A 12,147-nucleotide genomic window follows, 5' to 3' on the forward strand; every position below is an offset into this window, starting at 1 on the left:
GGCGGGCCCCCGGAGCAGCCCAGGCCGTCTGGCAGCTGGAAGCGGGGTGTTGGATGAGCCCCAGGGGGCCCACCGCTGTGTGCTGGGGAGACTGTGGGACAGGGCGGAGACCCCAGGGGCCTTGACCCAGTGGGTGCCCTCCGGGGCCCCTCTCCTCCTTCCCCCCGAGGGTGGAACATCTCAATGGGCCACACTGCCTTCCATGGAGAGAGCTGGGGGTGCTGGGGGGGCACGGGGTGCCTGTGGCTGCCCCATGCACCCGCGCTGCCGGCACACGAGCTCAGGGACACGCAGAGGCGGGCGCCGGCCTCCCTCGCACAGCCTCGCCGGTCTGCAGGGCGGCAGGGGCCTCCCTCCCGGCCACGCCCCGGCACACTAACCCCTAACCGCTCAAGGGGTTGAATTGGACCTCGGCCAGAACACTGCTCGGCTGATTGATGGGAGGCGTTGCTTCCAGTTGGTGCAGCGGCAGACGGGCCGCATGGGGTGGCCGCCAGCGGCCTGTCCACACTCGTCAGGTGGTCCCTGCCTGCACCTCAAGTGCTAACCGCGCAGCCGGCGCCGGCACTGCCTCCAGGGGCAAAGGCCGCAGGTGAGGCCTGCCAGGTGTCCTGTGATGCCGAGTCCAGCTGGGACGCCGGGAGACGGCCGCTCAGGGTTGGACCCCGTGGCCAGGCCTCCTGGCTCTGCCTCCAGCCATCAGGATCCGGAGAGTGAGGTGTCACCCGTCTAGGACTGGGGAGGCCACCCAGGGCACTGCTTCTCATCTGTGAGTGACGCCGTGACACAGGAGGAGGGCAGGGCATGGGGCCCAGCTCCCCACGCGGCACTTGGCACTGGGCCAGCCCGCCCAGCTGGTGGGCCACCTGCTCCCCAGGACCCCCACTCACTCCCGGCGCTGGTGGCCCCTTACACAGGATCGGGCGTCTCCCGCGCTCCCGCAGGTCCGACAGGCCAGCGTCTTCAGCACCACGGCGGGACGGCCCTGCGGAGGGCTGCAGGGTGGGACGGGTGTGCGTAAGGGGTGAGGCCGAGGGCAGGTGCTGGCCGATGCAGCCCGGGTTCGTCCCTGCAGGTGGCGGGAGGCGCACATCGCTGCCCATGCGGTCTCCGGTCGCCTGGCACCCGGCAGGGCCCGGGAGCATTGGCCGGTGCCGGGGTTTCCCATCTGAGCTCCCAGACCATTCGGCAAAGATGGCCGCCTGACGGGAAACGTCCATTCCCCCCCACCCCCCCGCTCCCGTCTTCTCCGAGCTGGCAAATGGCGCTTCCTGCCTCCCTGAGGCCAGGTACCAAGCCCTGGCCGATGAGGTGTAAGCAGCAGTGGGGGTGGCCCCCAGCAGGCTTCTGAGGCGCCATGGGCCCCCTGTGCCTTGTGCCCCCGCTTCCTGCTCGCTGGGACGAGGCGTGATGGCGGGCGCACGTGCAGCCATCTGGGATCACGGGGTCCTTGGTGACGGGGAGCATCACCCCCACCTCTGAACTTCAAGGTGAGAAGTAAACGTGAATAGAGATGAAGACAGTACCGTGTTGTTAGTAGCAGCTGAACCTTGTCACGAGCCACAGGCCCCTGCGTGAGCTCAGCAGGTCGGCCGAGCCGGCCGGAGAGGGCCGAGTCCCGGGTGTTTCTGGTGGGCGCGAGGCCGTGGGTGGGACGAGGCCTGGCCGAGGGCGTCGCGGTCTGGCGGGGCTGCGCGTGCTCAGTCGCGGGGCGTCCCTAGCGCCTGGGACTCGGCGAGGGGCCCTACAGTGCGCCTGCGCCTCGGAAGCACACGTCACCGGCTCTGCCTGCTGGGGGTCGTCAGCGCCTCCAACAGGGACGATCGCCCCGGGGATTTTCTCGTCCCAGTTTATTTCAAGACTTGTTTTGAATTATCTTTTGACCTGAAATTCCCTGGGCAGTGGCCTCCGCCCTGCACTTGTGAGACTGGTGGTGGCAGGTGTCGTCCTTGGCGTCCTGCGTTCTGTGCCCATGGCCCTGGCCCAGGTGAGCATGGAGTGGGACCCGGCTGGAACCGGCACGGCCACCTGGCCCCCGACCCCCTTGAAGAAGGGCTTGAGGGTCCTTGGCGAAGGTCTGGCCGAAGAAAGACGCTGGAACCGGAACCCAGCGAGAAAGTGCCGTGGCCATGCCGGGGCCGCGTGGGCAGGACGGGGCGTCTGGTCGGACGCAGAAGTGCACTCTCCCGGGGGCGGGCGGGGGCTGCTTCGGAAGGCCGCGGCTTTCGCTTTCCTTCAGGATAAAGGAACCGTCCAAGTCAAAGATCCCTGTCCCCACGCAAGTGTAGGACGAGCCATTTTCTTAAAGAGGCCTGGCCACTGTGCGCCCGCCCTCCCTGCCCCCGCGGCCATGCTGGCCCATGCTGCTGGGCTCGGGCAAGGCTGGGCCAGGCGCGCCTGCTGGGGCGGGGAGAGGGGGTTGGCCTCGAGAGTGGGGCGCCGTCAGCATGCGGGGCTCCGTCTCCCGATCTGTCTCCCGAGGGCCGGCTCCCGCCTCGCGGCTGCAGAACTGTTTGCAATGGCTTCGTTTTTTGCAGCCCCTCCCCCAACACGGCTGAAGGGGCCGAGGGGCGTCGGAGGGGAGGGAGCTCTGGGGCCGCGCGGCGTGATGGGGGCACGTTAGCAGAGTGGCCCTGCATGGCGTCCAGCGTCGGGGGGGGCCCTGCTCCCCTGAGGGGAATACCAGTTTCAGGAGAAGTAAAAGCAGAAAGGGGCCCCCTCCTCTTCTCCGTGATGGGAACGGGAGGGCGTCAGCCGACCCGGAGGCGGACGCCACTGTGTCCCCGCTTTACAGGAGAGGAAACTGAGGCATAGAGAGGTTCAGCTGGAAGGCGGTGAAGCAGCCTGGCCTGTCACCCTGGCGGTCCCCGGATGCACCGGGGTAGGGACCTGGGGCTTTCTGATGTGGCTGCAGAGTGTTCAACGGGCATCTGAGATGCCTGCGGGGCTCACAGAAACAGGTCCCCTTGGTCTCCCCAGAGGCAACTCCAGCGCTTGACCCTGCGTCCTGGCACCCAAGGGTGGCCCCTGAGCCTGCGCCAGGCCCACGCCGTCACACCCGGCACAGCCGCCACACGGGCTTTCCTGGCACCTGGTTTCCACTGAGTCCTTGATAGGCTATGACGTCCCTCCAGGTGAGAGGCGTGGCACCCACGGGTGTTCTTACGCAGAAATCTGAGACTTTTACCGCGAGGCAGCGTGAAACCGCGTCTGCAGACTGCGGTGAAAGCGAAGAAGGGGGCGGGGCCGGGTGCCCGAGGCCAAGGGGAGTGTGAAGGCCCGGAACCTAGAGTGTGAGTCTGCCCAGTGCGGACCCCAGCAGTGTTTCGTACGGCAGGGGCACAGGGACACCGCAGGTCCCCCATGAGTGATGCACAGCTGGAGTGCCAGCAACTCACATGCCCCCCACTGAGATGTGGACCGTGTGTGTGTGTGTGTGTGTGTGTGTGCGTGCACGCGTGCATGTGTGCATGTTTGCATGCCTGTGTGCATGCGTGTGCATGTATGTGCGTGCATGCATGTGCGTTGTGTACGTGTGTGCGTTGTGCGTGCGCATGCTTGCATGTGCATGTGTGCATGTGTGTGTGCGTGTGCATGTGTGTGTGCGCATGCTTGCATGTGCATATGCATGTGTGCATGTACGTGTGCATGTGTGTATGCACGCACACATGCATGTACATTGTGTACGTGTGCGTATGTGCGTTGCGTACGTGAGTGCATGTGCGTGCATCGTGTACGTGCGTGTGTGTCCGTGTGTGCGTGTGTGCATGTACACGATGCCTGGGGCCGTGGAGGGTTCAGCACCCAGCTTCCAGGAGTAATTCTGGAATAATCCGTGGCGAAGCCAGACCTTGCGCTGTGTGGATAAGGCTCTCACGTGCCACATCTCCATGGGCGACTGGGAGCCGAGCCCACACGGAGCTGCTGGCCAGGCAGGAGCGGAATCAGCCGGAAGACCCGGTGACCACGCAGGACTCCCACATGGCTGGGCGCAGAGGGGCGGGCTCCTACCGGCCGACTGTCCTGTCCAGTCGGACCGCCTCCTGGTGGCAGTGGCCTCGGCCTGGCCCTCGGCCTGATGGACCCAGAAACAGCCCTGCAACCATAAGCCCAGGGGGCCGCGGCCACTGCCGGCCACGCAGATGGACAAAATGACCTCGCCTCGCATTCACAGTGATGACCGGACCTGCACATCAAGCGGAGGACGGCCACTGTGGCCGGTGGGGCTGCTCCCCGCCCCCATCTCTGTGGGCGTTGGCTTCCCACGGGAAGGATGTGCGCCCCAGCCACCTGGACACCGAGGGCAGGGCAGAGGCCAGCCTGCCTTCTGACCCTCCACCATGGCCACTAGCCCCGAGGAGGACAGTCCCGCCCGCTCTCCAGCCCAGGCCTGCTAGGGTCTGGGCACCATCTTCCAGGGACGTCCTGTCTCTCTCAGGTCCAATGTGCCCGGGTTCTCGGGGACCAACTTTGTTTGCCTTCTGTCCAGGGTCTGAGACGCCTGCTGTCACCACACATACCCAAGAGCTTGTGCCACCCACCACTGATCAGTTGGTTAGGTCCACTCACCGGGCAGGTCACTGGAGGTATCCCCCTGGCCACGCAAGGTGTCCGATGCCAGCGCCGCCTCCTGGTCTCTCTTGGGGAGTGGCGAGTCGGTGTCAGCACTCTCTGGGGCAGCTCTGGGCTCCGGGCTCCCAGACGTGGGGCCCAACAGAGGGTAGGTGATGCATTCGAACCCGCTGTGAAGGGAACATGCGGGGCTGGGCTCAACACCGTGCTGGGGGACACAGTGGCCCAGCCCCTTCCAGGGAGGAGAGAGGGCCGAGGCGGCCCCTCTGAGACCAGGGTGGTGGGAAGGAGGGAGGGAGGGGGAGAGGCCTTGCTCAGGGACCCCTGGAGGCTTCCAGAGCCCCTGTCGTCCCATGTCGCCCTGCCGGCCCCCCACCCCCGCCCCGCCTGGCACACTGTCCGAAGATGCCTTTGGTTCCCTCCACCTGGCTGGGCATGTCCTGTCTGGCAGTCACCACTGGGTCCCCAGGGCCGGGGTGGGGGTGATGTGAGGAGGGCCCTGGGTAGAGCAATTGGGCAGCGAGGAAGGACCCTTGCCCCCCCCACCCCGGGCGGTGTCGCCCATAGTCACCCTTACTCACAATGGGGTCTGGATGGGGGCTTCTTGGCTGTCCTGGTCCACTGTGAAGAAGCTGACCTCTGAATGGGCCGCGAGCTGCACGTGCCGGACGCCCGCAGAGATCGTCAACACCCGGCCGTCCTCGCCTCCGGGAGGGAGAGAGAAGCAGACCGTGACAGGGGGCGGGGGCTCAGGGCGGGGGGCATTCATAGCACAGCCCTGGCACGGCCATGTGCCACCTGCTCCTGGTGCCCTCGGCCAAGCCGCACACGCCCTCCTGGGCACCCGCTGCACCTCGGGGGCCTGGCCACCCAGGGGGACATCGCCCCTTGTTGCCCATCTCCTACCCTGACCCAGAGACGGGCTCTGTCCCAACTGTCTACACCCAAGACACCTAGCGCGCGTCAGTCACGTGGACACTGGGACTCAGGGCGCAGTGAGGACGCAGAGTCAGTGGCATCGCTGGCCAGCCAGGGAGGCCGGCCGTCCAGCCGCTCATGCTGCCGAGATCCGGAAAGGGGGACCCAGCAGGGCAGACACGGGAAGGGCTCGACCGGAAACGAAATGGAGCCAAGCATGGTGAAACTCCAGCTGTGGTCTGACCAGCTTCCGTTTCTGGTCCAGATGGAGTAGCTGGGACCGATTTACCCTCCTGCTCGGAGCGGCCACAAAAGCAGGTGACACAGGGTGCTCAAGACCCTGGGCATCGGCAAGGACAGTGGTCCCTGAAAGATGGGGGACAAACGTGTGGCCTCGTGTGGCCCGGTCGCTGCCGCAGAGAAGCGTGGGGTGGGGTGCAGAGAGGAGACCCGAGTGGAGCCCAGAAAAGCCCCTCGGGTGGGAGACAGGGCCGGACGTCTGGAGCACGGGCGCACAGCGGGAGTCAGAGTCCTGCGGGGCCGCGGGTGGACGGCAGAGCGCAGGTCAGTGCTCAGGGCGAGGGAGAAGGGGGGACCCGGCCGGGGGCTGACGTGGGATGGTGCGCGGCGCAGGTCCCATCAGCCAGGCTGGGGGAACGCAGAAGTCACAGCACCCTGGGCAGTGTTCTCAGAATGAGGACGAACTGGTCTCGGACAGACCTCTTGGCTGGACCTAGCAAATCACAACGGCAAGACCTAAAACTATGTCCAAGTAACTTAGCCGCACCCAGAGCAAAGCTCAACCATATTTATAGGAGCACAGAAATATCCTGCCCCCAACAAGGTAGAAGTCGCGACGTCTGGCATCTAATCAAAGATTACTAGGCGTGTGAAGAACGCGGCAAAGTACAGCCCCATGACGAGGGGGACACTCCATCGATCGAAACCGACGCAGAAGCGACACAGACGTTAGAATTAGCAGAAAAGGACAGTTTTCAAAGTTGTCATTATCCCTGTATTCCATGCGTTCCAAAGTAGAGACAGAATATGTATATAAAAAAAGAACGAAGTTGAATTTCTAGAAACAAAAACTGTAAGATGAAACATACACCGGAATTGATCGAGACAGATGAGCCGTTGCAGGAAGAAAGATTCACGGATTTGAAAACACAGAAATGATCCAACGTGAAGCACTGAGATGAACAGGAAGGAAGGAAGGAGGAGGGAGACAGACAGAGCTCGCAATCGGTGGGGTGGCTGCCAGCAGCGACTGCAGGGGGAACGGGTCCCTAACAGAGGGAGGGAGAGGCTGCGACAGAAAGATTATTTGAAGAAATAATGGCTGAAACATCCCCAAATTTGATGCAACTATAAACCCACAGATCCAAGGAGCTCAGTGGATCCCAAGCACAAGAAACGTGAAGAAAACCACACTGGGACGCATTAAAACGAACCTGCTCAAACCCGTGATAAAGAAAACCTTAAAAGCCAGAGGAAAGGGCCGCGTTTGTACAGAGATTCACAGGGAGGGACGACAGCGGATTTGGTATGGGGAACGTCACAGGCAAAGCAACAAGGGGCGACGTGGCGGGCGGCATCCTGGAGGACGACCGGGGATTCCGTGCCTGGTGGGCACATGTATGAAATACGGTGAGACGGGGTGCTCAAGACCCTGGGGGTCGGGCAAGGACAGCAGCCCCTGACACATGGGGGACGAACGGTGTGGCCCCCAGGTGGCCCGGTCACTGCCGCGGAGAACGCGTGGGCTGCGGTGCCGAGAGGGGACGTGAGCAGAGCCCAGAAAACCCCCTCGGGTGAGGAAACAGTAAAAACGAGAGTAAAAAAATGAAAGCCAGATCGAGATGTTTCCAGGTGAACGAAAGCTGAAAGAATCCGCCGCCACAAAACCCGCACGACAGGACCTGCTAAAGGTTAAGCCCTTCGGGCAGGAGGGAAATCGCCAGGTGGGGATCTGGAAGGGATGAGCCGAACCAGAAACGGCAACTATGTTGCTAAATGGACGAGCTTTCCCTTTCCGTGTGTTAAACACTCCTTAAAGGATAAATGGATATTTAAACAAAAATAACAAGGTATCGTGAAGTTTATCAGATACACGAATGTAAAATGCAGGAAAGACTAAACTAGTGTCGTAGAAAGTAGATACCAGAGCGAAGACTGTTACCGGAGGTAGAGAAGGGTAATTTTACAATGACAAGGAGTACACTAATTCAATAGCATAAAAATCATAAATGCTTATGCCCCCGATAACAGATCATCACAATAATTAAGCAGAAATTGATAGAAACGGAAGCAGAAATAGACAAATCCACAACTATGATCAGAGATTTCAAAACACCACTGTCAATAACTGACAACAGGGAGACGGGAAACCAGCGAGGGTACACTCAGACAACCACACCAGCAAAATACACCCGATCGACATTTATAGAATATTCCAAACAATAAGCAGAGGCAACACTCTGCTCAATGTGCACACCGAAATGGACCATATCTGTGCATAAAGCAAGTCTCTATTTATTTAAAAGGACTCATGATACGCAAAGTATGACTCTTGCCACGTAGAAATTGGACATCAACAACAGGAAGATGTCCAAATATTTGGAAATGAAACAACACATTTCTGACTAACTCATGGGTCCAATAAGAAGTCAAAGGGGCAAATCAAAAAGTATTTTGAATTGAATGAAAATGAAAGCACGATATATAAAAATTTGCAGGATGCAGCTAAAGCTGTGCTCAGGGGGAAATTTATAGCAGTAAACTCTTATATTAGAAAAGAAAGGTCTGAAGTACATAACCTTAGTTTCCACCTTAAAAACTAGAGACAGTAAATTAAACCCAAAGTAAGAAGAAGCAAGGAAGTAAGATCAAAATAGGAATTGATGAAATAGACAAAACAAAAAGGCGCTTGTTTATCAATGAAACTGATAACCTCTAGCCAGGCTGGTCGGGAAGAAAAGAAAGAAGAAGCAACGATCTGTCTCAGGAACGAGAGGAGAGCTCGCTGCTTTGGAGAGAGGACGAGGCGTGAACGAGGGGGTGCGCTCATTCTGGCAGCAGATGAGATGGACAAACACTCCCTGGACAAAGCGGCAGAGCTCACTCAAGAAGCGAGAGGTAACTCGAATGGCCCCGTGTCTGTTAAAAACTGGGTCTCGGTGACACCCGACGTCCTCGGGAGGGCCAGGTGTGGCGGGAAGTGGAGCGACCAGGACCCTTCTTCGCTACTGGTGGCCGGTAAAATGGTGCAGCCACCTGGGAAAGCAGCGTGGCAGTTTCTTGGGAAGTTTACAGAACTTTCGCGTATCGGTGTACACACGAAGTACGTGCAGATGTTTGACCCGGAGGAATGAAACAAAAGCCTTCACAGCAGCGCTGTTCCCAGCAGCCAGCGGGCAAACAGGGCAGCTGTCCATGGGCGGGAGGGTGGGGACAGGGTGCCCGGCCAGCCCGGGGTGGGAGACGACAGGACAGGGGAGGAAGTGCCCATACTCGTTGCAAGACAGGCGAGCCCCGGAAACGTCATGCCCGAGCTGCAGACCACACGCTGCACAGTTCCACTCACATGAAATGCCCAGAAAAGGCAGAGGCACCGCGGAGCGGGCTCCTGGGGCCGAGGGTGCAGACGGGGTGTGAGCAGGCACGGGGTGTGTGTGTGTGTGTGTGTGTGTGTGCGCGGGGGGGCCTTTCCGGGGGAGGGACACGTTCTCAAACGGCCCTCTGCTGCAGTGACGGCTGCCCGACTCTGTAAATGTCCTGAGAATCATCAAATCACTGACACGGATGAACTTCATGGTACGTAAATGATGTCGCAATAAAGGTGTTAAAATAATCCGTCGTGAGGACATGTACTTGGTGTGAGCCACACGTCGTGGCTCCTGATTAAAGCCTATGACCGGAGGGAGGCAGGACTCTTGGAATGCGAGTTTGTCGCCGGCGGTGGGGCCCCGGTGCCCGTGGGGGCCACCGCTCGCCCGGCCTCCGCCCCCTCACCGGGCGGGAGGGGCCTTGGGAAGCCAGCGTGCCCACCCGCCTGCGTCACCGCGGGGCTGAGGAGGTCCCAGGCAGGTGGGCAGGTCCTTGCTGGATTCACCCCGCAGACAGGGACCTCCTCCTGCCAGCTGAGGCGGCTTACGCGGACGCAGGCAGCGGCGCGGTCACCGTCCTCTGCGCTCTGTGGGGTGCGTGACACACGCAGGCATGTGCACGCACACACAGCATACACAGCACGTTCCCGCACATGCACATGCTCACACACGCGTGTGCCCGCACGTGGCTGCCCGCCGCCCCCCTGCCAAGGCTGTGGCCGCGAGGCCTCCCGAACGACGTTATAGGGTGCGAGCTTCAGCCGCCAGGGGCCACGCGTGCCCTTCGCCCGCTTGAGAACCTGACACCTGAATATCTTTCTAGAAAGTTCTGCCGTCTCCTGGAGACACTCACTCTCGGCCACCTTCCCGTCGTCCTGCTGCAGCTCAATGCTCAGGGTGAAGGAGGAGCCGTGGGCCACGTCCATCACCTCCGGCCCCAAAACCACCATCTTCGTGGCTTGTGCTGGGAGAGAGCAGAGGGCCGCTTAGTGGGTGGCCAGGTGGCGCCGGCCCTGCCCCCTAACAGGGGTGGGACACCGAGCCTTTGGCGTCCCTGCAACTGGAGGGCTCTGTGTGACCAGACACGAGCGTGCATGACTGGAAAGGCTGGGGATCTGACCGGTGGCCTCGCCAGAAGTGACCCAGGCGGTCACTCAGACTGGGATGACGATCCTGTTCTCAAGGTTGGCTCTAACTTCTTTGTCATAAAACATGAGAATTTTATTCCAGCTCCGGGAAATGAAAAGTGGGGGGTGGGTAGGGAACACACCATTCTAACTTCGTTGACATTAATTACGAAAAGCTAAAGCAAACACAAGTATGTATTTATATACAGATATGTACATTTTCAGACTTTAGCCTCATAAGTGCAGATATCCTCTGGTTTTTTATAAACAGCCTTAAAAATGATCAAATGTATTCTTTTTCATTATTATTATTATTTATGCCTACAGCACCCGGTCTTCCTAGGTGGTCTCCCATCCAAGTACTAACCAGGCCCGACCCTGCTTAGCTTCCGAGATCAGACACTGGGCTTGTTCAGGGTGGCGTGGCCGTGGACCATGGACCGTGGCTCCACTGGGGCGCAGACCCGGGACCTTCTGCGTGTAACGCAGATGTGCTAACGGCTACACTATGGAACCGCATCCTTCAAATGTATTCTAATCCCACTCCCTCTGCCTCTTCGCCAGTCACGTAAAGGTCGTGTGGATGGCTCCGCTGTTCCCGGTTTAATCTTCGATGTGTCTGCTCAGACTACGCATTACTAGGTGTCAGGGAAGACGGGCTGCACATCGCACCTGTGGCACAGCTGCCCCTTACGCGACCTTTCACCCCCGTGTGCACCTCACGTCCTGCCGTTCTGTACGGGGACTCTTCCTTCTGTGCCTGCTGGACGGGACTGCCCGTGACCGTGAGCTTGGGGCAGGTACTAACTGGAGCATGAGAGCCGGGTTCTGGTTTGGTCCTCGCTTCTGAGCTGGCTACTGGCTGGAACCGGGCCTGCTGATCCTGGAACTGTAATCACTCCGAGAGCTTTCGGGGGCAGATCTGGTGGCGGGTCCTTCAGGTAAACGTGTGGGTCTTCTCCAGATTGCGCTGTACCCGCTACCCCATTCTTCACAGACACGAGGACCTCGTGCCAGCCAATGGGGTGACTGGTTGCAGAGCAGATGGCGGCAAAGCCGTTGATGAGTTACCGGGCTCCGGCACGTCTGGGCTGGGGGTGGCGCGTGCACAAGGGAAGCGGCTCTGCGGGGGTCGCTCGCTGCTTGCGGGTTCCCCTCCCGGGGCTGTGGGCACCCTCACAGGTGTGCGGCCAGACCTGTAGGAGTGCTGTGGGCTTTCTCATCCCGACGCCCCGTGCCGTGTCCCTCTCCGCCTAAGCGCATCAGCTGAGGTTATCCGAAGCCGTCCTTTCCAGAGCTGACCTGACGGGGGCCAGCCAAGCGTTGACGTGGGGAGTGAGCGGGGCCGCATGGTCAGCTTTGCACTTGGTGGGACATCCAACTGCCCTCCTTCCCGCTCTCCCGTCCAGACTCAGGCCTGCATTCCCCGGTGTGGGCTGGGCGAGGCTCTGCGGCCACTGGCCCACCGCTGGCCCTTCGAGGGCTAGTCCTCCCGCCAGGCTCCACTAGGGCCTGCAGGGGTGTCCTGGGGGCCTGGGCTTCTGCAGATGGCGTTTTCAGTGTCTGCTGGCCCCTGAACCCCTGAACCCACTCGATGGCTCTGGCACAGCACAGCGAAGTCCCTGAAGGCCATGCTGGGAAGGGCGCCCGTGAGGCTGACCGGAGTCCGTCTGCAATGGCCAGCCAGGGAAGCCACATGGAGCGTGTATGGGGCCTTCCCGCCGACCGTGGGGCGGCCCTGCTCTGCTTCGGGGGGAAGCCAGGTACCCCACATGGTAACAGCGGAGTCTGTGTCTGGTGGGGGGAGTCCCAGGGCTGCCACCAGCCTGAGACCCCCACCGGGGGGAGGTGAGGCCAGGTCTCACGCCTCTTGCCCAGGTCTTTCACACCCAGGTATTCCAACAGGACCCCAAATCTGGGGA

General features: G+C 60.7%; 1 protein-coding gene and 1 pseudogene across 1 annotated transcript in view; both read right to left on the minus strand.

Annotated features, from left to right (window-relative positions):
- MORN1 (MORN repeat containing 1) overlaps nucleotides 1–12,147 on the minus strand; it is a 45,590-nt gene that overhangs the window by 16,024 nt on the left and 17,419 nt on the right. The window contains exons 7-11 of the mRNA XM_023521637.1: nucleotides 11,202–11,254; nucleotides 10,898–11,032; nucleotides 9,952–10,062; nucleotides 5,154–5,277; nucleotides 4,570–4,742 (exon numbers count right to left, since the gene is read on the minus strand). Of these exons, the coding sequence (XP_023377405.1) occupies nucleotides 4,570–4,742; nucleotides 5,154–5,277; nucleotides 9,952–10,062; nucleotides 10,898–11,032; nucleotides 11,202–11,254 (596 nt within the window). The remainder of the gene's footprint in view (nucleotides 1–4,569; nucleotides 4,743–5,153; nucleotides 5,278–9,951; nucleotides 10,063–10,897; nucleotides 11,033–11,201; nucleotides 11,255–12,147) is intronic.
- On the minus strand, nucleotides 10,544–10,659 carry LOC111730365 (annotated as a pseudogene).

Source organism: Pteropus vampyrus, unplaced genomic scaffold (genome assembly GCF_000151845.1).
Source record: "Pteropus vampyrus isolate Shadow unplaced genomic scaffold, Pvam_2.0 Scaffold309, whole genome shotgun sequence".
Lineage (NCBI taxonomy): Eukaryota > Metazoa > Chordata > Mammalia > Chiroptera > Pteropodidae > Pteropus > Pteropus vampyrus.